The sequence below is a fragment of the Talpa occidentalis genome, unplaced genomic scaffold (assembly GCF_014898055.3).
Source record: "Talpa occidentalis isolate TD23 unplaced genomic scaffold, MPIMG_talOcc4v2.1 talOcc4.4, whole genome shotgun sequence".
Classification (NCBI taxonomy): Eukaryota; Metazoa; Chordata; class Mammalia; order Eulipotyphla; family Talpidae; genus Talpa; species Talpa occidentalis.
The window spans coordinates 118,921,171-118,946,155 of record NW_023604295.1 but is presented as its reverse complement, the minus strand read 5'-3'; the positions used below and the strand labels follow the sequence as shown (position 1 = coordinate 118,946,155).

Here is a 24,985-nt window from a genome sequence, read left to right as displayed (position 1 = left end):
TGTGAGGCAAAAAGATCACAAGCAGAATCCAAGTTTCTGCTTACTATAGATCCCTATTTTCACCTAAAGACTTTTATGTGAATAGATCTTGCAACATCTTATAATCTCTAAGAATCTATAAGGAAAAGAAAATCTTCAAAAGAGAAAATTTGCCATATCATAACCAGTATTAGATTTTGAAAGGAAATCTATTTATAAACCACATTAAGCAATAATTTAATTCTAATATATTATTTAGTTCAGGGATGCTCTTTTTAAAATATTCCACCAAAACTATAAAAACTGGCTTCCCTAAAATCTGAAAGGACTCAAATAGGACACTAATATAAAGCAATTACCAGTAAATTTTAGCAGGCAGCTCTCTAAATGTCACTAAGCTGTCTGTAATTGCTCCCTGCGTCTTCATGTTCCTTCACTTTCTAAGAATTGCTTTTTATCCAGATTTATGGAGAGCCCATCTTTGGATTTTTAGCTGATAGTACAAATGAGCTGCCCCCATCTTTGCCCCCACCATTGAAGATTGGGTGGGCACCCAATACACACTGGACCCAGGGGCCTCTCCCCTGGGGGACTGGGAAGCAGACCTAAGAAATTCCAGTCTTAGTCTGGATTGTCTCTAAAGAGAGAAGATGCAAATCTAGGAATTGCAGGTGATATGGTGCTCCCTGAGGAGTACCAGAGAAGAGGAAGTAGATGTGCAGAAAGAGAAAGAATGATTCAGAGTGGACAGAGAAGGGCAGGGAGCAGCAGAGATGAAAAGACACGAGTGCTTTGGTGTCTTGTTCCAGCTAGTAGTGAGGCCCACGTTCTACCCTTGACTTCTACAAGACCACACGATTACACGCACATTCTTCTAATGATTCCCCTCATTTGGAATTAAGTAGCCTGGAAATTTTCTTTTATATATTACAAAGAATCCTAACTTACTCTATAAGCAATAGAAAAGTTTTGTTCAAGGGCACAAAACTTCAAAGTTAAACTGAGGTAATCTTTTGGAATTGATTCAAACTAACTGAGTGAGCACAAATCTCATCATGATTCTGGATCCAGTTTCTAACTGGAATTGATTTTCAATATTTCCTTTGTTGAATAATTGATTTGAGAGACTGAAAAATGGAACGATACCTTTTGGCAATTTATTTCTGCTTAACATGGGAGGATAATAAAACACAACTCCTTGTAAAATTACAAAAACACAACTATTTAATCTTTTCATTCAAATTTCTCAGGCTGATTCTACTCCTTGACTAATAGCAACATTTTGTAAAAAAGATTTTACACTTGAGATTAGAACAATGGATAAATATTGGCATGAAATGTTTTAAACTGTATTTTAATTGCTATTTCTCCTTGGGATACTGGAGAGCCATGTAATTTTACCAACATGGAATTTCCCAGCATGTAGCAACCTCTCAAAATGATGACGTTTTAGAGATTTTTCCATCAAAAGTTGTAACTGTGGTTGAGTTTTCACATACACAGGCATATGTGGATTAACAAGAACTGACTTAGAATCATGGAGCTAGAAAGGAGAAAACCACAATCTAATCTTTCTTGACTGCAGATAAGGAATTACCAGAATGAAAAGACTTGTCTTTACTAGCTACCTTGCATCAAAGAAAGGCCCAGAATCCTTATGTCCTACCTCCCAATTCAATTGCTTTTCTATGTGTCCCAAGGACACCTGACTATTAAGTGGTTCATACAGCACCGGCCCTCTCCTTCCAAACAAGATGCTGAGATGTATGTAATTCTATGAAGGACACCTGTACAATGATCTGCAGGACTTATGTGTGTGAACGTCAAAGAAAAGGCTAAGGAGAGAAGAGAGTGAGGGAACGTTGTCATGGGAACACCAAGGAAAATCACAGGATGAAAAAGAATTGAAACCCATTCTGCTATCTCAGGCTTTATTTATTCAAGTAATAAATCAAGACATCTGCGTCAAAACCAATGCAGTGTAAAATAGATTAAAGATAAGTCTTTCAGTCCAATCAATACTGCCTTGTAAACAACAAGATCTTTTTAAAAGGATGCTTCATTGCACACATATCTATATCACTTTTAAAATTCTTGTATGGGCATTTGGGTATGCTCTGTCTTTGTTCTAGCTTCTTTTTAAAAAATCCTAAATTTCTCACCAAGAAAGCTGATTAGAAAGACAGAATTGTTTAGGATATTTTATGAGCAGAAAAATTTCTAAACCTATGACAAGCCAGAATAGTCAAATAGGCGTGGATAATTAAGCATTTACCTCCAATGAGACAAATAACTTCTCCCTTGGGTTAAGTATACCAGGAGGCCAACTCCCAGAATGGATTTCATTCAACAAGAATCTGGTCAGAGAAAGAAATATCAATCACTAGAGGACAGGCAGCTTGTTATTCTGGCTTTAAAATTCTGTGGTGGGAATTTGTGTTGTTACTCAAAGAAGGCATCCACTCTTTCAGATCATTGAATGACTTTAAAAGCTCCTTCATTCATTCATTCATTCATCTAATTGTTAAGTGTTTGCCATGTGCCAAGCACTGTACTATTCAAGGATATAACCATCTTAGTTCCCCATTAAAATCCCAAATCTCCCTAAAGGAGACAAGTGCACTGCATGTAGCTTCTCTGGAGTGAAGTCATTTGACAAAATAGTTCATCTCTGGGGACAAGCTGAGGTAAATGAAATTAAATTCCTTTAATGATTTTATTTCCTTTAATGATTTTATTTCATTTTATTTATGGATTCATAAACCCATATTTATTGTAAAATGAAAAGAAATGAGATCACACAGCTTTGTTCAGTGAGTTACCATTAGCTAGTTAACTGGCAGAATCAGAGCTTTATTTTCATCTTTTGAATCCCAGTGACAGAGACCATTATTCTAAGTAATGACTTTCCATCAAAAATTTAATGTACTTTACAAACTTTTATTTCAGGCATTGGTTTTATTTAAGACAAAAAAATCCAAAACAGAGAGAGTTAAAACCATTTTCTCAGTCGGCAAGACAGGACTGTCCACAGGGACCTATTTTGCATTTCCATTCACTGGCTTAAGGAATGACACGCCCAGCCCATACTCTTCCACACCAGCCTCTCATAGATTCCCTCTCTGTCTTGTTGATTTACATCCTGTCTCCTGTACCCTGAACACTCATTGAAATTAGTGAGAAAACTCAAAAAGCTCATTGTTTTTGAGATGAGAGGAAGAGAAAAATGAATACTAAAATTAGAGAAGTAAAGTTTCTGGGAAATTTAAAGATTCAGGTGAAAATTTTATAAGGTTTGTAAAAATCACACTTAGTAATAAGTATATATTTAAAAAATTCCCCTAATATTCTAACATCATTTACATATCAGAAGTCATATGTCACAACAAAATATGCAAGATATAAAGAACCAGTAAAGAAAAAAGTATGGAAACTGATGACTGGATCAAGAAAATGTGGTACATATACACAATGGAATATTACTCAGCAATCAAAAAGATAAACACATGCAGTTTGCAGCAACATGGATGGAGCTAGAAGCGATCATGCTCAGCGAAATAAGTCAGAAAGAAAAAGAAAAATACCAGATGGTCTCACTCATAGCAGGAATTTAGAAAACCTAAATAAGAGACCAGGAAAAAGACTAATCAATACAAAGTAAAAATCAAAATCAACAAGTAACTATAAACCAGAGGCACACTACGGGTGGGGGGAGAGGGGGTGGGGAGAGGAAGGACTAGAGTCAAAATAAGAGGGGGTGCAATTGTAAGGGGAATATAACCAAAATGAAAATGCATACATTGTGCAAAGATGAAAAAAGATGTAAGAATTATATAAAATAAAATACTAAAAAAAAAAGTATGGAAACTTCCCAAAATGATCGTAGAGAGATTCTTTTCTCCTCTGTTTTGAGTTGTGGTTGGTTTGTTTTTTGTCTTCATGTGGACTTTATATCTTCACTCTAAACTCAAGTCACACATGAACAGTGCCTTGCGTTCCCACAGAGAGGCAGCAGAATCTGGGGTCCAAGAGATGGTTGGGTAGGCTCTGGCCCCACATCATGGAACATTTTCTGATTCACACTGATGGACTGACCACAGGAACGGTCTAGCCCTCAGTTGGCACTGCCCAAAACCAGAATCCACATCTTCCAAATCCAGACCTTCACAACTTGAAAAAAGCAGTGTTGTTCACACAAGGCCAACTCTCTAGACCTGGCCTGCTTGCAGTTCTTTCTCTCGTCCCCTCTAATGGAAAAATTGGCAGTGTAGCATATCCTACCAAACCCCAGAAAATGAGGATCGCCTTCCCAGGAAAGTTCACTGCCTCAGAAGACAGTGAGAAAAGACCAAAAAGACTCTGACCTCACAGAAAGAAAAAGAAAAATACCGGATGGTCTCACTCATAGCAGGAATTTAGAAAACCTAAATAAGAGACCAGGAAAAAGACCAATCAATACAAAGTAAAAAGCAAAATCAACAAGCAACTATAAACCAGAGACACACAGGGCGGGGGGGTGGGAGAGGGTAGGAGGGGAGGGGAGAGGAAGGACTAGAGTCAAAATGGGGGGGTGGAATTGTATGGGGACTATAACCAAAATGAAAATGCATACATTGTGCAAAGATGAAAAATGATGTAAGAATTGTATAAAATAAAATATTAAAAAAAAAAAAAGACTCTGACCTCAGAGAAGACAAACCTAAATTCTGCCCTGAGCAAACTGCTGTTTGTCCTCAAGCATCTGTCCCCTCATCTGTGAGGATGTTTGAGGTTTTAATAAGAGGAAATAGTGCATTGGATTCTCTCTGTAGTACATAGAATGTGAAAATAATTTTTTTAAAGATTTATTTATTCACACAAGAGCTGGGGTACAGGCCAGAGATGCAGGGGGTGAGAGGATTCACCAGAGACAGAGCGGGGAACAGAACAGACAGACTGACTGAAACACACTGCTGAGGGGAGCAGCAGGCGAGACAGGAGAGGTCTGCCACACCATGTGGATATCTCCCTGGCCAGCGGGAATCGAACCCACACTGCAGAGGTTGCAGACAGCTTCACAGTGCTGCACTCAACCCGCTGTGCCACCGGGGAGGCCTGAGAAAATAATTTTTACTAAAACCCTAAGTATAAACTGAGAACCAAGTGATTTGATTCACTGCCTTCACTAGTATGATACTTGGAAAGATACAGGCAAATATTTTTGCTCTGGAACCCATTTGTTACAACAGTGAGAGAATAAATGTAGCCATTTGAAGTACTGTGAAAAAGACACTTTCTACTTAACATCTATATTTTTTGGCTTAGAAAGTTGATACAAGAGCTCAACTCCTCTCAACTTTAAGATATATCTGTAGGAATAAATTTTGCTTCCAAGTAATACACATCTCACTTTAATAAATATAATTAATAACAATTTTCATGAGTCTATCATTCAGAGTTCTAACCATTCAGAGTTGAAAAGACTTTGGAAGTCAGCCTTTGACCACTTTACTGTGACTAAGTGACAGCAAAATTCCAAAACATGAAAGGATTGGGTAATTCTCATGTACTCATTTACCCAATCCAGAGGACAGGGCTGGGCAGATGGAAAAATTATCTCTTGCTTCTGCTCTTTTCTCTAACATTTAACACCAGGCAGGAGAAATCAGGGTATTAATAGCCATAATGAATTTAAAACCTTGTCCTGAAAGCATTAATTTCCCAACTTCTTTCTCCCCACGTCAGAGAATCATCACATCATTTGCCAGCAAGGTCAAGACATATGTTTGTGGTCTTCCTCACTCACCAGGCTCCAATCTCCACCCACATCGACACCTCTAACTGCCCCTATGTTATACCTCACTCATTTTGCACCTTCTCTTCTGATCCATAAAACAAGGCTACGGGGGTCCCTGTTACTGGCTTAACATTTAACTAAAGTCACTATAGCAACGCTAAGGCAGGAATATCATCTGTTTCCAGATGGGAAAACTGAGATTAAGACTAGAACCTGGGGTTTCTAAGTTTATAGCCAGGAATCCTGCAGACTTTATTTCCGGAGAGGTGGATGTTTGCGGATCCATTAGCAAAAGTGGTTAAAGAAGACTAAAAGGCAGAAATCTTCCCACTTGCACCAACTCCCTGGAGGAAACACAACAACTCTGAGGCTTTGGCTTATAACCAGAAGGTGGCAGCGGCAGTGGGGCAAGTTGGAGCTTTCAAGTCATTAGGTCAGCCTTAAAGTACATAAGTAACCACTGTGTGACCCCACAAAGAGGGACTGGGCTCTGACACATAAGTATGTCATTCCTCTTAAACCCCTGAAGGAAATGAGTGATAAAAGAACTAGGATGGAATGTAAACTATTTCTTAAGGACACAGACTAGAATCTTCCTTCTTTCAAAAGTTCCCCTCCCAAGAGAACATGGGCCCATCCTCTCTCCTTGATTCTTAACCAGGGCCATACAGACTCCCTATTAAAAGGAGGAAGGGGCTGGAGGGATGTGTCTAGGAGCACATAGGAGTCACAGAATCTAGATGAGGCAGTAGCACTTCCAAGCCTAGGGAAGGTCCCTTTCCCAATGTTGTGAATGTCACTGATTTCTCCTAAGACTTCCCTGAGATCTCCTCCACATCCATTTTCTACATGCCCCAAGAGTCCCCCTCCTTCATCTCAGCCCACCAATCCCAACACACACAGTATTCCTCACTTTTACCCCCTTCACTGGCACAAGTGCAAAGTATAGCAAGATCCCTTGCTGTGGTGAAAAAAGAGGAGGGGAAGCCTAGCTCTTAATTTTGTCTGCCATTTTGGGAACAGTGCCCCTGAGCTGGGTGAAGAGGCAAGAAGGGCTCAGGTACCAGCATGAGGAGGAGAATGAGACAGAGATGCAGAGAAAAAGATGCAAAGAGCAAAGGGCAAGTACAGCAGTGATTGGCGGTGGAGCTAGAAGAGACCCTGAGGGCATGTGAGGCTTTCCTTTCCCTCCCCTTAAGCTGAAGGCTGGGAGGCTGATGCCCTGGGATATACAGGGGGCAGATGGGAAGTCGATCTGGGCCCTAGGAGATCACGATGGATGACCCTGGAGATAAAGATGACCATGCATATTCACATCTGTCCCAAAGCTGCTCTCCAGTTCTGGAATCTTCCATAAAACTCAACAAAGCCTTCCCAAGTCCCCAATATTCACTCTAGAGAACAGGTTTTCTTCTGTGTTTGTCTTTTAGGAAGGAAAAGGAAGATTTGTTCCCAGTCATTTCTCAATTCCCTCATCTGAAACTAGAGACAGGAATTCTATTTCTCAGGGGGATTATGAGGATAAAGGGGTGTAAGAACACACCTTGCATAATGGCTGGCTCAACATAGGACTCAAAAATACCTTGGTGTCTCTTCAGTCTTTCAGTCTGGTCTTCTTTTAGAAAGTGTGCATCTCCTACCTGCCTTTCCATCTACTATCTTGACAGAAACCTGGGGAAACAGTTATTCTCCCTCTGCTTCCAAACAAAATGTTGCTAATACCTGGGGAGGTGGCAGAGCACTGAGGAAGGAACTGGAAGTCCTAGAGACAACTCTGTCCCCTGTCTCCAGTCTCTTTAGTGGGAACTGCTGGTCCAGGGACTAAGTCATATATATATTCTTACCTTGAGAAGTGGAGCAGCAGGTGGCACCGGACAGCTCTTGCTGGTGTGAATGGGTGGACAGTATATGGAGAGTCTTGCCCTCCTTGCCTGCATGGTGGGAACTGTGTCCTCTTCGCAGCTCCTGGGGAGTACCTGGCAGGTGGCAACCCCTCTCCTCAGCATGGGCCTGTCCGCCGCATGGGCCAGGGTGGCTAGTGAAACTGAGCATCCCAAAGCAGTCCAAGACTGCGGGTCTGTGCCCCACGGTTCTCGGGAGGCAGTCACGACCGGCCAGTGCTTCCAGTCCATGGATGGATGGCCACTCCCACTGCTCATACTGGGAGCTGGGCTAGGAAGTCTGCATGACAGGGGCTGGAGCCGGCCACATTTCCTGGAGGCAGGGGCCAGGGAACGCCTGTGATGTGGAGTTCTGCAAAGGCCACCCCTCCTTACATCCAGATCCCGAGGCTTTTCCTCTCCCTCCTCCTCCTGCTGCGCAGAGTAACCGAAAGCAGCTGGTTCCTCTGTCCCACGGCCCTCCGTCTGCAGCAGGCTCGAGGGAGGAGCAGCCCAGTCCTGCGGGTGCCTGAGGTCCCAGCCTGCCAAGATGCCTGTCCTGGGCCTTGGGAAAATGTGTCCTTCTTCCAGGCCCCCTGGGGTTGCTGTCCACAGGGCGGGGTGAGCTCGAGCAGGGGGGGCCTGCAGCTGGATGAAAAGGAAGGAAGTTTTCATCTGCTGGTGGTGAGGCTGCTCAGCCATTTCCTCCAAGGGGGTAGGGCCAATCCTTGCAGGGGTTGAGTGTCAGATCTCAGAACCCAGGGATGCAAACGCCAGCAGCTGTGGGCAGATGTGTCTCGGCTTCATGGTAGACAAACTAACTGCCAAAGGAAGCAAAGGACACACTTTAAGACCCAGGAGGCATCTTCAAGGAGCAGGGATCTGGGATGTTGGCTGGGCCTGAACTGGGTACTCACTTCTCGATCTAGGATTGAGGGGTGGGAGGATGTTATGCCAGCAAGGCATGGGGCAGATTTTCTATGGATTCTGGAGACAGGTAAAGGAGATTCCTGGAGCCCTCAGTGGCTATTTCAGGCTTTTGATAATCTTTCTACACCATTTGTAGCGAGGCAACCAGGTACAAGAGGGTCGGGGGCCAGGAGGCTGGCAGGCCTCCTAGCTCCCAGTGAATCATTACTCTTGGGACTCTCTCTGGTATTGTCTCATGGTCTCTCCACCGCACACCATCCTCTGTGATGCTGCCCTTATAGGCTCAGCCTCCAGGCTCAGGTATCCCTACTTACACATGCCCACACCAGGCTCCAGGTGTCCGCCATCAGGCATGCGTGCCCTGAGTCCACACTCCCAAGCATTGCTGCTACATTCAAGGCCACAGGTGATAGCCACAGAGGCCAACAGCACAAAAGCCTGAGCCATCTTCATTTACCCTACAGGGATAATGAGGATTTGTTTTCTCTCACCCTCATATGTCTGATGGAACTCCTTTTTCTTGATGGTTCTCATTCTATCCCTGTTATCTGGTGTCTGACCTGTAGGATGCTATGTGATTGATAGGTGAAACCTTCAATAAACTGCAAAATGTCCTTTTAATCTACTGGCCTGCATTAATTTCTACTAAACACATGAAAGAGCTCTGTGAAGTATGACATACAGCGATAAATAATTTCATATTTTGATTAATTTCTACTTTCAATCCTGTGGTTTCTAGGGAATTCCCCAGGGTAACTCCACAGCCCTACATCAGCATATTTGGCATCACAAAAACAAAACAAAAAAAAAAAGGAGCCTCCCTGGTGGCGCTCAACCGTGGCACTGTGAAGCTGTCCCCAGCCTCTGCAGCATCGGGTTCGATCCCTGCCGGCGGTGGGTGAGAATACCACATGGTGAAGCAGACCTCTCCTGTCTCATCTGCTGCTCCCCTCAGCAGTGTATTTCTTCAGTCTGACTGTTCTGCTCCCTGCTCTGTCTCTGGTGAATCTTCTCACCCTCCCGCACATCTGGCCTGTACCCCGGTTCTTGTATAAAAATAAATAAATCTTTTTTAAAAAACAGGGAAATAGCAATAAAAGGAGAAATGAAATAAGAAAAAATATCCAGGTAACAAATCAGGGAGGTTTTTTGTTTGCTGTTTTTAACTAGCTTCTTAATCTGTGAGAATAGCAAATCACCTGAAAATTCATTCAGAGTTCCCATTCTGAGTATTACCATCTGTTCAAGAGTTGTCAGGATGGAAAACAAACTTTTGAGTCCTGCTGACCTTGTTCCTGGGGAAAGTAGGGTATATGTGTGTGTTGGAGGTGGAGGAGGGGATACCTGTCACTTTGAACTTGACTGAAAGGGAACCAGGAAACTATCCTGAGCATGTGGCTGGGTATGTTGACTGCTCTGAGATCACTCCCTCTCTCTATCACCTCCTGCCCCTCATATTATAAGCACCCAGGAAGTAGTTGACCCTGGCTAACCACCACTAGTCCACTAGTCAAGGTGAGTTTCTGGAAGTTCTTAGGATGGGTGGTTGGGACTCTGGATGCTTTTCCCTTTTTAACATCACACAGGTCTTCCCCTACCTCATTATAACTTCCCTGATCACATTTCCAGACAACTGACAAAGGAGTTAAGATACTTCCTTAGCATTTGGGAATCTTTTGGAGGCTGGGGTTCTGCAGGAGATGTTAGGGTAAACACCAGACATTTCTCTGAGTCTACAATGTGGCCATATGACTTTGGGCAAAGTACTTAATCTCTTTGATAATCAATTTCTCTTCTCGAAGATGAGATCTCAATACCTACTGCATAGGGTTGTTGAGAGGATTAAGTGAAAGAATATAAAGGGCTACTTAGTGTAGTATCTGCCACATATGGTTTCTCGATAAATGTTAACCACTCTTAGAATTTATACTTAGACACTTCTGAGATTGAGAGAAAATTGTTTGGCCCAGTGGAACAATTTGAGCAGGTTTTTAGTGCTTCTTATCTGATGGATAAGCACGTAAGCACCAAGGAACTAACTGGAATGAGGAAAGGTTAGTGGTGAATTTGGGACTGGAGATACATGTATGAGTCTTGATATAATCATATATTAGCTGTGACAGCAAGTTCTGAATCTCAGTGGACTTTTTATAAATAAATAATGAAATAATTTTCTGCTCTTCCAGACTGACAGAATTTTTTTGAAGGATAAGTGAGATGATCTATGTAAGAGAACTTTGTGAAACCCAAATTAATATATATTAAATCTTTGTATCAGGATGGTGTTGTCAAAATATTATTCATAATAACACTAGATGAAATAATTGTCTCTCATTTCTCTGAAAACTCAAGATTACTTTCCATGAAAGGATTCTAAGTTGACTTTGTGTCTTTCCACCACCACTCACCTTTGGGATTCATAAGGTGTATGAGCAAACAGCAGATAATTTAAAGTATATTTTTGCTAGCGATTTCTTATCACTCTTAGAGAGAAAAAGGACATTACAGAATCTTAACAAGGGTGGAGTGGGGAGTGGGCACTGGAGAGTGATATCAGAGACCTTATTTCTCTTATACCTTTTGACAACCTTAGGAAGTGGGCAGCATGAGCCTCCTTTTAAGAATGAAGAAAGACAGTAAGGAGATGAGATAACTGGCTTAAATCAACCTGGTTAGGGAAGAGGTGGCTAAAGACTCTATCTGGTCTAGCTCTTGCCAATCCTCTTTATGACTGGTGGACCCAGCACACACAGCTTGTCCAATCTCTCTGCTCCTCCTATCCCCAAAGATTGGCTTCTCAGGAAAGATTCACCCACCCCACTCATGTGCCTCTGCTGACCAGGAACTTTATCCTCTCTAAAGCTATTTTACCACTACTTTTAACTGCTTAAATGATTCAAGATTATAGAAAAAACTGTACCTTATCAAAATCTTTGTCTGAGTAATTCTGTCAGGAGTAGGGATTGCAGAGAACAAGTGTTAGAGGTTCGTGTCCCAGATCTCAAGGGTTCCTGGAAATATTCCATTCAGAGTTTCAAGTCAAGGGTGTCACAACCTGCCTCTTAATGCTCATTTTTCTCTCAGAAGGTAGAGTCCACACCTGTCAGTCCCTGGTGGAGAGGCCCCTCAAGTCACTGTACCCACTTTGGTTGTGACCTGCTAGGCAGTTACAGCCTGTTAGGAAGAAAGGAAGGTATTGACTTATCTCTCCTGCTGTAAGGATAGGTTTGAAAAATGCATTCTTTTTTTTTTTAAGATTTATTTATTTTTATACAAGAACTGGGGTACAGGCCAGATACGTAGGAGGGTAAAAGGATTCACAGGAGACAGAGCGGGGAATAGACAGGCAGACTGAAGAAATACACTGCTGAGGGGAGCAGCAGACAAGACAGGAGAGGTCTGCCGTGCCATGTGGGACCCTCACCAGCCAGGATCGAACTGGCGCTGCAGAGACTGCGGACGGCTTCACAGTGCGGCGCTCAACCACCTGTGCTACCAGGGAGGCCCAGAAAATGCATTCTTGAATCAAGAAAGAATGAGACGGACCTCCAGGGTGGTGCAGCAGGCTGAGCGCCGCGCTGTGAAGCTGTCCGCAGCATCTGCAGTGCAGGTTCAATTCCCGAGTGGCCAGGGTGTGGCAGACATCTCCTGTCTCGCCCGCTGCTCCCCTCAGCAGTGTATTTCAGTTGTCTGGCTGTTGTGCTTCCCACTCTGTCTCTGGTGAATCCTGTCACCTTCCCATGCCTCTGGCCTGTACCCAAGCTCTTGTATAAAAATAAAAATAAATCTTTAAAAAAAAAAGAAAGAAAGAATGAGAAAAGGCAGAGGTAGGAATGGAGCATAGAACTGGTGGAGCACGGACAGAAATGAAACCTGAAGGGCCAGGAAGGAATGAAGAGGCTGAGCGAGGGCATGTCAACGGCATGGACATCAGGATCAAACTGGGAGACGTGACCTAAGAGAGCCAAGAAATGCCAAGAATAAGCATGATCATTCCTACCCCTACACTATCAAATAAGGCTTCAGTGTGGTAGCTTAGTTTCCTCCATTATTATAAAGGGATTTGTGTAACTGAAATTGTGTACCAGTGATGGCGATGATGGTGATAATAGCTACTATTTATGCCTGATGTAATGTCTACTTTATGTCTGCTATCTGCCTGACACGGCATTGGGCATTTTATATGTATTACTTCTAATTCTCAGGACAATGTAAATACTAGATCCTCTGCTTTAAAGACACAGAGGCATGAGGTTTGAGGTGTTTATGCTTTGAGAAGTAGCCAGAGCCCAAGGCTACAAGTCCTCTACTTAAGCTCTGGTTGTTCCAAATTGTTCTTCAGTGAAACCATCTTCATTGTGATTTACTGGAAACTGCTTTCAAAAAAACTTGATGAGATGAATAGAAATTATTTCTATGTACACATCTAATTAAGTAATCAGAGACAGTGGCCTGTTCTACTGAAGTTGGTAATTTTATCTAGTGCCTAGCACTTCCTGTTTGCTATCCAATTTAGTCCTCAAGGAGTACTAAAGAAAGAAGAGATGGGGCCTCCCTGGTGGGGCAGCAGTTGAGCACTGGGTTGCACAGCGATTGAGCGCTGAGTTGTGAAGTTGCCTGCAGCCTCTGCAGTGCCAGTTTGATCCCCGGCCACCAGGCAAGGGTCCCACATGGCGCGCAGACCCCTCCTGCCGCCAGCTGCTCGCCTCGACAGTGTACTTAGGTCCTTCTGCCTGTTCTGCTCCCTGCTCTGGCTCTGGTAAATTCTCTCACCCTCCCGCGCTTCTGACTGTACCCTGTGCTTGTATAAATAAATAAATAAATCTTTTTAAAAAAAGATAATAAATAAATAAACTTAAAAGAAAGAAAGAAGAGATGGAAGTCCAGGTAGATGAAGCAACTTGCCCAAGGTTACTTACAGGGGAAAACCAACACCTGAGCCATTCTTGTGGTAATTCTACCCTTGGGTCTGAAGTATAGCCAGTACACTCGAGTGCTTCTCAGCAACAACCTGTCCCATCCTCAGGTCACTGCTATGGAGTCCTTCCAGTGCTTATCCCATCAACCCATCTCACAAACTGCTGCCAGAGCTGTCTTCCAAGACCCCAAGTCTTAGAGCTATGACCTATGGTAGTGTCTCCAACAAAATCCACCCACAGCCAGTGTTTCCAACTTAAAGATGGACCCCACAGTCAGTGGTCTGCCTACACCTCCCCTTTTCCAGACTTTTCTTGCACACTCCCCTGAATGATCCTTTCTGAAAGGACAGGCTTCCATCCCCACAATGCAAAGCTCAGACTTTTGCTGGGGGCCTTCACCTCTGCAAACAATACTGCCTTCCGGGAGCCTGTCTTGAGTCCATCATCTCTCTCAGATCCTCACCAGACACCCCAGCCATCATTAATCCTCCACTTTCTAGCACTTTTTGTCACTATTTAATGCTAATCACAAATTGTAACCTGCGGTGAAAGTAACAAAGAGAAAACACTGGAAAGAAAGAAGTTTTCAAAAGACTTCAGAAGCTTTATTCTGGCAAATTCCTAATCATTTTCAAAAGCCATCCAGATTATTTTGATGTTGCAACTCTTCTCTCATAACTAAAATATTTGGCTCATTTATAAACTCAGATCAGAACTATGTTCTGGTGATTTTATATATGTATACCAGACAATCAAATTCACCGAAATGCAATGAAAATACGACTAATTCAGCAACGAGTTTGGACAGCTATGTGTGTGATATATCAACTTGTACAATAAGGCACTATTTTAGTAGAAGTGTAGGAAGTTTTATTAGGTTTTCATAAAAACAATGATTGAACACATTGGCTAAGTGCCTACTTTTCCCCTGAAGTAGCATTATTCTCCAGTAATGGCTCCCCATGATGCCTTCAGAAGGGGAAAAACACAATGGTGTTCTTGGGGAGTTGCATCTTTTACCCATTCTCTAATTTCTACAAGGACAGAATGATCCAGAAGTCAAGAACCAGTCATCTGGGTCAGCACCAAACATAATTTGTTTCAAGAAAGGTATAATGTGGTCCCTTAAGGTACAGGAAGGGAGAAATCTAGAATCTAGTAAGGCCAAAATGAAGTTCCTGCTTGGTTTGGGTATTTCTGGGCTTCCACTATACTTATTTGGCAGATACAACAGGTTAAAGAAATGAGATAGGCCTAGGTTATGGTTTGGAGAAAATGATGAAAAGGAAAGAACCTTAAGCCTTAAGCTGGTCCCATACCTCACCAGCAGCACAAATGTGAAAATTCAACTTTTTTTTGTGTGTGTGTGTGTGTGTGTGCAAAATATAAAAATGTCTTTATTATTCAGAGTGTTACTGAATAATTACCCTGATAAGACTACAGAGGAGAACTGGCATCCTGGGGCTTTCTTTTACAACAAAACAAATCATTTGAACAACCAATGTGCTTAACATCAATGGGGCCTTGTCATCGCCATGAAGTGACTCAAGTTCACTATTTCAACATTGTTGTCAAGCATCTGCTGTGTGCCAGGTACTGTGAGCCCTGTATTATGGGGCTACAGGGTAAGGACATAGCAGCTGGAAGCAGCTTATACCTGGCAAAGAGCCTACTATGTGGGTAGTTCTGACTCCAGGCATAGACAAGTAAATATCCCAAAGGCAACAAAACCAAAGTGCTACGAGGCTTAGAAGAGGGGACATCACATCAGATTGATCAAGTTAACAGAAGACTGTCCTTATGGACTGAATGCTTATGTTCCCCTAAGATTCTATGTTAAAATCCTATTGTTTGGGGCCTCCCTGGTGACCTGGGGTTAAGTCTCAGCACTCTCAAGCTATCACCACTGCTGTCTGAGCTCAATCCCCAACCAGGGAGCTACCTACATATGGTGCAGCAGACCTCTCCAGTCTTGCCCACTGCTCCCCTCAGCAGTGTATTTCAATCAATCTGCCTGTTCTGTTCCACACTTGTCTCTGGTGAATCTTCTCACCTCCTGCACCTCTGACCTATACCCCAGTTCTATGCAAAAAAAAAAAAAAATCCCAATGTATGGTACTTGGAGGTGGGGTCTGTGGGAGCTAATCAGGTCATGAGGCTGGAGCCCCATTAGTGGGATTAAGACATATATGAGTCAGAGAGGGAAGAAACAGATAACATTCAAAGGAAAACCAATCAGGCTGACATCAGACTTCTCTGAAGAAACACTACGGGCAAGGAGAGAGTGGAGGGACATAGTCAACAGACTCCAAGAAAACAGATGCCAACCAAGAATACTCTATCCCGCAAAGCTCTCTTTCCTCCATGAAGAAAGAATATGGACCTTCCCAGACAAAGAGAAACTCCGGAATTTCATTGCGACTAAACCCCCACTCCAAAAAATACTACAAGGAATCCTAAAGCCAGAACCTCAGAGGGACGAATAACAACGAAAGAAGACCAAAAAAAAAAAAAAAAGTTATTAAAAGAATAAATAAATAAAATCAAAGGAAAGACAAACATAATGGCAAATACAGATGCTAACATATCAATATTAACTCTAAATGTAAATGGACTAAACTCTTCAATAAAAAGACACAGAGTTGCAGCCTGGATTAAGAAACAAAACCCACCTTTTGCTGTCCCAGGAAACACATTTAGCTACAAAAGATAAAAATAGGCTCAAAGTCAAAGGATGGAAAACAATCCTACAAGCAAATGGGCCAAAAAAGAAAGCAGGAACAGCTATACTTATATCAGATAAAACAGACTTCAAACTCAAAAATAAAAAGAGACCCAATGGTCACTACATTATGATTAAGGGGACAATACTTCAAGAAGAAATAACACTCATTAACATATACTCACCAAACGAAAGAGCACCAAAATATATCAGACAACTGTTGTCCTCTCTGAAAACAGACATCAGAGAAAACACATATGTAGTGGGAGACTTCAACACACCACTATCAACAATGGATAGATCAACAAGACAAAAAATAAGTAAAGAAACTAAAGCTCGAAATAAGGACCTAGAGCATTGGGCTTAACAGACATCTATAGAACACTAAACCCAAAAAAACGGAGTACACATTTTTCTCAAGCGCACACGGATCATTCTCCAGGATCGATCACATACTGGGGCACAAGACAAACATCAACAGATACACCAAGATTGAAATCATACCAACCATCTTTTCTGACCACGAAGGCATCAAACTAGAAATAAATCATAAAAAGAAGGCAAGGAACTATCCTACCTCATGGAGACTAAAAGCCACACTACTGGAAGACCACTGGACTAACGAGGAGATCAAAGAAGAAATTAAAAAATTCTTTGAATTGAATGACAAGGAGGACACCAATATCCTAAATGTATGGGATGCAGCAAAAGCAGTAATAAGAGGAAAATATATAGCAATAGAAGCTCACATCAAAAAACAAGAAAGAACTCAAAGAAACAACCTAATCTCGAAGCTCAAAGATCTAGAAAAAGAACAACAAAAAACCCCAGAACCAGTAGAAAGAAATAATAAAACCAAAGCAGAAATAAATGAAATTGAAACTAAAAAAACAATCCAAAAGATCAATGAAACCAAGAGCTGGTTCTTTGAAAAAATAAATAAAATAGACAAACCCCTAGCCAGGCTCACAAAGGAAAAAAGGGAGAAAGCACAAATACACAGAATCATAAATGAAAGAGGAGAAATCACAACGGACACAGCAGAAATCAAAAGAATAATCAGTAACTACTATGAACAGTTATATGGAAACAAGTTCAACAATCTAGAGGAGATGGACAAATTCCTACAACTCTACAATCACCCAAAGCTAGATAAAGAAGAAATAGAACACTAAACAGACCAATTACAAGCAGCGAAATTGAAATGGTAATTAAAAACCTCCCCAAAAACAAAAGCCAAGGACCTGATGGATTTACAAATGAATTCTACCAAACATTCAGAGACGAATTAATGCCTATCCTTCACAAACTCTTCCAAAAAATTGAGAAGGAAGGGACAATACCAAACACGTTCTATGAAGCCAATATTACACTAATACCAAAACCGAATAAGGACAACACAAAAAAGGAAAACTATAGGCCAATCTCCCTAATGAACACTGATGCAAAAATCCTCAATAAAATTTTAGCTATCAGAATCCAACAATGTATCCATAAGATAATTCACCACGACCAAGTTGGATTCATTCCAGGGGCACAAGGATGGTTTAACATCCGAAAATCAATCAACGTTATCCAACACATCAACAAAAAGAAATATAAAAACCATATGATAATATCAATAGATGCTGAGAAAGCTTTCGACAAAGTGCAACACCCATTCATGATAAAAGCCCTTGAAATTCTTGGGATACAGGGAACATACCTCAACATCATAAAGGCCATCTATGACAAGCCAACAGCCAGTATCATTCTCAATGGTGAAAAGCTGAAAGCAATTCCATTAAGATCTGGAACAAGACAAGGATGTCCACTCTCACCACTGCTTTTCAATATAATACTGGAAGTCCTAGCCAGAGCAATAAGACAAGAGAAAGACATCCAAGGAATCCAAATAGGAAAAGAAGAAGTCAAACTATCACTATTTGCAGAATATGATAATATACATAGAGAACCCCAAAATCTCCACAGAAAAACTAATTCAACTCATCAATCAATTCAGTAAAGTGGCAGGATACAAAATCAACACGCAAAAGTCAGTAGCCTTCCTATACACAAACAATAAATCTGAAGAAGAAGAAATCAAAAAACCACCCCTTTTATTATCGAAACAAAAAAATCAAATATTTGGGAATAAATCTAACAAAAGAGGTAAAGGACCTATACAAAGAAAACTATAAAACACTGTTAAAAGAAGTAGAAGAAGACACAAAGAAATGGAAAGACATCCCCTGCTCATGGATTGGAAGAATAAACATTATTAAAATGGCCATCCTACCAAAAGCAATACAGATTCAATGCTATTCCAATCAAAATCTCAATGGCATTCTTCAAAGAAATAGAACAATTATTGATGAAATTCATATGGAATCACAAAAACCCCGAATAGCCAAAGCTCTACTGAAAAAAAAAGAAGGAAATGGAGGCATCACACTCCCAGACTTCAAACTATACTACAAAGCCATAATCATCAAAACTGCATGGTATTGGAACAAGAACAGACATACAGACCAATGGAATCGAATAGAAAATCCAGAAATAAACCCACAGATTTATGGTCAACTAATCTTTGACAAAGGAGCAAAGACTATGCATTGGAGCAAAGAAAGTTTGTTCAATAAATGGTGCTGGGAAAACTGGGTCGCTACATGCAAAAGAATGAAGCTTGACCACTACCTCACACCATACACAAAAATCAACTCAAAATGGATTAAAGAACTAGACATAAGACCTGAAACCATAAAATACATAGAAGGAAATATAGGCGAAACACTACGGGATTTGCACATCAAAGACATCTTTAAAGACACATCACCCAAAGCAGTGATAGTGAAGAGAAAGATAAACAGCTGGGACTACATCAAATTAAAGAGCTTCTGCACAGCAAAAGAGACAATAACAAAAACAAAGAGAAACCCCACCAACTGGGAGAACATTTTTGCACCCAACACTAATGATAAAGGACTGATCACAAAAATCTGCAAAGAGCTGATGAGACTCAGCAACAACAAAGAAAATAATCCAGTCAAAAAATGGGCAGAAGAGCTAAAAAGAAACTTCTCTGAAGAGGAAATGCAAATGGCCAACAGACATATGAAAAAATGTTCAACATCACTTGTAATCAGGGAAATGCAAATCAAAACTACCATGAGATACCATCTCACACCAGTGAGAATGGCACATATTAAAAAACTAGCAACAACAAATGTTGGCGAGGATGTGGAGAAAAAGGAACTCTTGTGCACTGTTGGTGGGAGTGCAAACTGGTCCAACCACTATGGAGAGCTGTGTGGAGATTTCTGGACCTACTAAACATAGGGCTTCCATATGATCCAGCAATTCCACTCCTAGGTATTTACCCAAAGGACACAGAAACATCAATTCCAAAGAGCACCTGCACTCCTATGTTTATAGCAGCACTGTTTACAATAGCTAAGCTTTGGAAACAACCCAAATGCCCAAAAATAGATGACTGGATCAAGAAGATGTGGTACATATATACCATGGAATATTACTCAGCATTCAAAAAAGATAAACACATGCAATTTGCAGCAATATGGATGGCACTGGAAGGGATCATGCTCAGCGAAATAAGCCAAAAAGAAAAAGAAAAATACCGGATGGTCTCACTCATAGCAGGAATCTAGAAAACTTAAATAAGGGACCAGGAAATGAATATAAGAAAGTGAAAATCAAAATCAACAAAAAACTATGAACCAGAGACACTTTTTGGGAGTGGGGGGCGGGAGGGGAAGGATTGGGGTCAGAATGGGGCGTTTGCAATTGTATGGGGGAATATAAAAATAAAATTAATATTTAAAAAAAAAAAAAAAAAAAAAAAAAAGACATATGAGTCAGGCCTCCCTGGTGGCGCAGCGGTTGAGCGCTGGGTTGCGAAGCTGCGCGCAGCCTCTGCAGCACTGGTTCGATCCCTGGCTGCTCCCCGGCCGCCGGAGGAGGGTCCCACGTGGCGTGCAGACCTCTCCTGCCTCCCGCTGCTCCCCTCAGCAGTGTACTTTGGTCCTTCTGCCTGTTCTGCTCCCCGCTGTGGCTCTGGTGAATTCTCTCACCCTCCCACGCTTCTGACTGTACCCAGTCCTTGTATACTGTACCCAGTGCTTGTATGTATGTGTGTATGTATATATGTATATATGTATAAATAAATAAATAAATAAATCTTTTTAAAAAAGGCATACATGAGTCAAAGGAAGTGTTCTTGCTCTCTCTTCTCACTTCCCTCCCTCTCCCTCTCTCCCTTTTTTTTTCTCTCTCTTTCTTCTATGTGAGGAAACACTGAGAATTGAGCCAATGAATCAGGAGGGTGCTCATAGGGCACTAAATTGGCTGACACCTTGATCTTATATTTCCCAGCCTGCAAAGTATGAGATGGAAGCTTTTGATGTTGATAAGCTACTCTGTTTATGGCATTTTGTTACAGCAGTCTGAGCTGACTAAGACTAAGACAGAGATTGGTACCAAGACATCAGGTGCTGCTATAACGAACAGCTATAAATGTGAAAGTAATTTTGGAATTGGGTCATAGGTAGAGACTGGATTTGTTTGAAGTACATGCTAGAAGAAGCTGAGATCATCACGAAGGGGCTCCTAAAGACAATTCTGGTAAGAGCTCAAAAAGGGAAGGAGAACCACAGAAAAGGTTCCAGCTTAGAGAATACATAAATAATCATGTACATAATGTTGGTAGAAATAAGGACAATAAAGGTCATTGATGAGGTCTCAGATGGACATAAATAACTTGTGAATAGACAATAGAGAAAAGGTGATCCTTGTTACAAGGTGACAAAGCAGTTGGTGGAATTACATTGGTGCTCTAGCATTCTGTGGAAGGCAGAAATTGCCAGTGACAAAATGAGATGTTTTGGAGATTTCTAAGCAAAGTGTTGAAGGAACAGCTTGACTCCTTCTGACTTCTTATGGTAAAATGTGAGCAGAGAGAAAGGACTTGAAGATGGAATTGTTCAACAAAATGAACTGGAGTTAGAGATTTAAAGAACCCTCAGCCTGTGCCTACTACAAAGAGAAAGTGTGTTTAGGAGAGAACACCAGGGTGTGGCTAAACAACAGTTTGATAAGGAGATTGGTGTGGGTGAGAGCTGCCTTGTAAAAAGCATCATAAATGCTTGATTTGAAGATCAAGCTGAGAGTGGGACAAGAGGACAATGGCGCAAATATTTACTCACTTATGAATGAGTCTCTGCAGAGAAGGTGTCACAGCACACAGCACCACATGTGGCTACAGATAACCCACTCGCCCACTGAGTTGTTGGAAATCTGTTCCCCAGGGCTGGCACCTAGTCCCCAGCAAGAGCTTAGCACACAGTGGATGCTCAATAAATATATGCACATTGAAAAATGTGGCACTCAACTGGCACATTCTTGCCTTTAATAAACTTAAAACTTAATGGAGAAGACAGAAAACTCTAGAGCTTTAATATAAGACAGAATGCAAAAAATATTCAAGAGAGCTATGAGTTGACATGAATGGAACAGAGTTGTCAGGGAAGGCTTGTGGGAGAAGTGCCATTTGAGGTGGGCATTGCAGGTCAGCATTTCAACGGTCAAGGCTGGGACAATGCACACCCAAGCCTGAGAAAACTTCAGGAAAGGCATAGAAATGGAAAAGTAGATTAAAGTTAAGGGGGTCTCAAAGTGATGAAGTTAAAAGTTAAGGGGTGTCTCAAAGTTATGAAGCACGTGTAATGGGAAGTGTGGAGGGTCTTTCTGGGGGCCTTGGAAACCATGATAAGGAAGGTTTCTTAAGGCTTTTGAGGGAGAAGTGACTTTGAGTATACGAAAGCTAATATAAGTTCATTGTATTTAACTCAATCCAGGAAACCTTTCTGTAATATCTGGTAAGAATATGTGGAATAACTGGTTCATTCTGAGCCAGGCATGAGGGAATAAGCTGATGGAGGCTTCATTTGCCAGACACATCATAGATTGCACTTTGCCAGTTTCCACTTACCCACTGACACCCCCAGTTTTAGACATGGAAATGGAGTCCCCAAGGGTAACTTGACGAAGCAGCAGCCTCACTAAGTGGTAGTATCTGACAGATGTCAAAGTCAGCCTTTGCAGTACTCGGACCACGTCCCTGCCAGGATGCAGACACTGCCTGTGAGACACACTGTGCCATTTTTGCTGGGAGATCAGAGCCCACCGGGAGCACTAGGGTGGGTGGGCACACGGTCAGGTAAGCAGGCAGAGGCGTGCTGCAAGCCAGGCATCATCAACCACCTCGACTGGATGGGAGTCACAGGCTTCTCACAGCCTTTCAGGGGGAACCTTGCCATGGTAGGAAAAAAAGGCCCTATTTATCTTGAAAGGCCACATCAAGTGAAAGAAGAGTGAGGGGTGGAGGGCAGAAAGCAACACTTAAAAGCACAACTGTTTGAAAACAGAATGCTTTTCATTAGGTTGTGCAGCTGTTTAAATAATGGAAAATGACTGCTTCTTCCATGTACCAGGCATCCACACTAGGGCCCCTTTTTCATCTTAATATCACTGTCTCCCTCGGTAGTCAGGACGGCCTGACAGGAGAAATCCTTCCATAGGATGCATCTTGAAAGATGTTAGGAAGGTATTTGCTGGCCAGGGTGACACAACCGAAAGTTCTGGCCATAAGGATTAATTTCTCAAGGTGGGGTGGGATGTCCCTTCAAACACTATTACTCTGGCTGGTGCAAATCCATGATGCTCCTAAGATCTTGGTGCAAGGGCTTTCCTCAGACGGCTTCCTTGTGGACTGTCCAGTGCACAGCCCCTGGGGATGAGGTAGTGGGATGAAAGAACCCGCTGTAAGCTAGCAGCTGCCCAGCCTTCCAGCACCCACCATCCCAAGTGAATGCCCCAAAATTAAGGACTAACGAGGCTAAAGTTCCACGACAGCACAGTTTCTGGGGCTCCTTGTTTGCCCTGGTGGCTGGGAATTTTCCTTTAGCTGCTCTCTACTTTGAAAATATGTGTAAGTGATGTAAAATTTTTTTTTGAAAGGTAAGTTTTCATTCTTTCCAGCTCCCTGCTGTTACAAATATTTGCTTCTAAAAGAAATACACTAGTGTGTACACACACGTGACCCTGCATTGTGTTTGTTTTGCATTTAGTAACAGGGAAAAAACAACACTCTCGAGCCGCTCTCAGAACACTGAGAGCAGCAGCAGCTGTGAGGAGGAACATGTGCACAGGGTACTGATGAGTTTCCTCCCATCCTAGACTCCCCCCTCTTGGCCAGCAGAGGCCCATGCTAAGAGGCAGACCCTATGGTGCCAACAGTGACGAGGAAGAAATGGGAGATGAAAAAGCAGTTGTTGTAGAATCAACTCCTTAAGTGCTTTGGATCCTCCTGTTCCTGATGGGCCCCACGCCCACTTTAAAGGAGACCCTGGCCTGGAAAGGAGACCGCCTGCCTCTGCCATTTCCAGACATGGTAACGTTGGGACAGTCACTTGGGCTTTCTGATCCCCATCTGCTCACTTATAAAACATTGCAAATGAAAATGCCTCCCCCCAAGCCCTTGCAGAATAGAAGCAAAGGCCAGAGAGGAAATATGAAAGGAAGCAATTTGTAGAATTAATACAGTGATGTTCAGGTGAGTTACGTTTCTAAACAGATGACTCCTCTCCAGGTTACAAAATACCCCTGATGAATGAACATGACCGTCTGGTGATTCTAACTGAAATCTCAAAATTTGAATCTGAAGTTGCCAAAGAGGAAGGAGAGCATTTGTGAGCAAGGGCAGCATTTAGGTTTTGATTATACAAAGCATAAACCCAAGGAAACCACGAGGTGTGCTGTTTGCAGGCAGGCTGGGGTGTGCAGACTGTGGGCTGGAGCAGGAGTGGGCAGAGACGAGCCCTGGGGCTTTGGCTCAGCAACACTAAATAGAAGGTCTGAGGCAGGAGCTCAGTCTGAGGGCATTATCTGTCTTGTTATTGGGAACTTGGATCTAGGACCTATCAGTTATGTTTAATAAAATTTTAACAAACATATTTTTAAAAGTTTCTGTGGCAAAGTAATTTCTGGAAAGAGTGAGCGTGAAAGAATTAATTCTGTTTCTTTACTGTAGTACTTGTCAGTCTTCAATATGAAAGTTGTACCATGAATTATCCATCTGCAATATTGCCTCACCTTTGGCCATAGGACCTTTTTCTGAGCCCCACTGTCTCATGCACTCCCACCCTCACAGATTCCATTTTCTAGCTCCCACTAGGGGCAATGCTGTCTCTGTGCAGAGCCACGGGGGCAGGCTTCCTGCTGGTCTGTGCTTGCATATGTCCCTGTGGGTTGCAGCTTTTCCTCATCACCATCTGCTCGCCAGACACTTTGCCAAAGCTCTTCACATCGGCCTGCTTCTTCACTAGTGGATGAACTCACTTCCTACTTGACAGAAAAGATAAATTCCAAGCCAAGGGGTCTCTCAGCCTCACACAGGTGGGTCTGCAGACTTTGTCCTAAGCAATTCCTGCTTCTAAAGGTGGCTGAACCCACTTTAGTCCAAGAGGAGGAAAGAATTCTCAGAGAAGTGAGGCTACCTCTTTGAAATTGGAGAGCTAGGAAGAGTCAGACTCTGACAGGAGTCTTTCCGTTGGTCACCCTGCCACCAACACCTCCCATCAGGCCCCAGAGGTCCAAGAACATAACAGATGAAGGCCATTAATACATCTTTTATACTGGCATGAAATTACCTAGTCATAGTGTGTCTATGGGTATTAATCTGTCAAGTTTCTTTCAACAGAACTGCTTTGTTTGTTCGTTCCTG

At 42.2% G+C, this 24,985-nt stretch overlaps 1 protein-coding gene across 2 annotated transcripts in view; it reads right to left on the bottom strand.

Moving 5' to 3' along the window:
• Nucleotides 1–24,985, bottom strand: part of PSD3 (pleckstrin and Sec7 domain containing 3) — a 507,571-nt gene that overhangs the window by 417,600 nt on the left and 64,986 nt on the right. For both annotated transcript variants that reach the window (XM_054700958.1, XM_054700957.1), the window contains one exon: nt 7,600–8,456. In XM_054700958.1, the coding sequence (XP_054556933.1) occupies nt 7,600–8,337 (738 nt within the window). In that variant the 5' untranslated portion in view covers nt 8,338–8,456. The remainder of the gene's footprint in view (nt 1–7,599; nt 8,457–24,985) is intronic.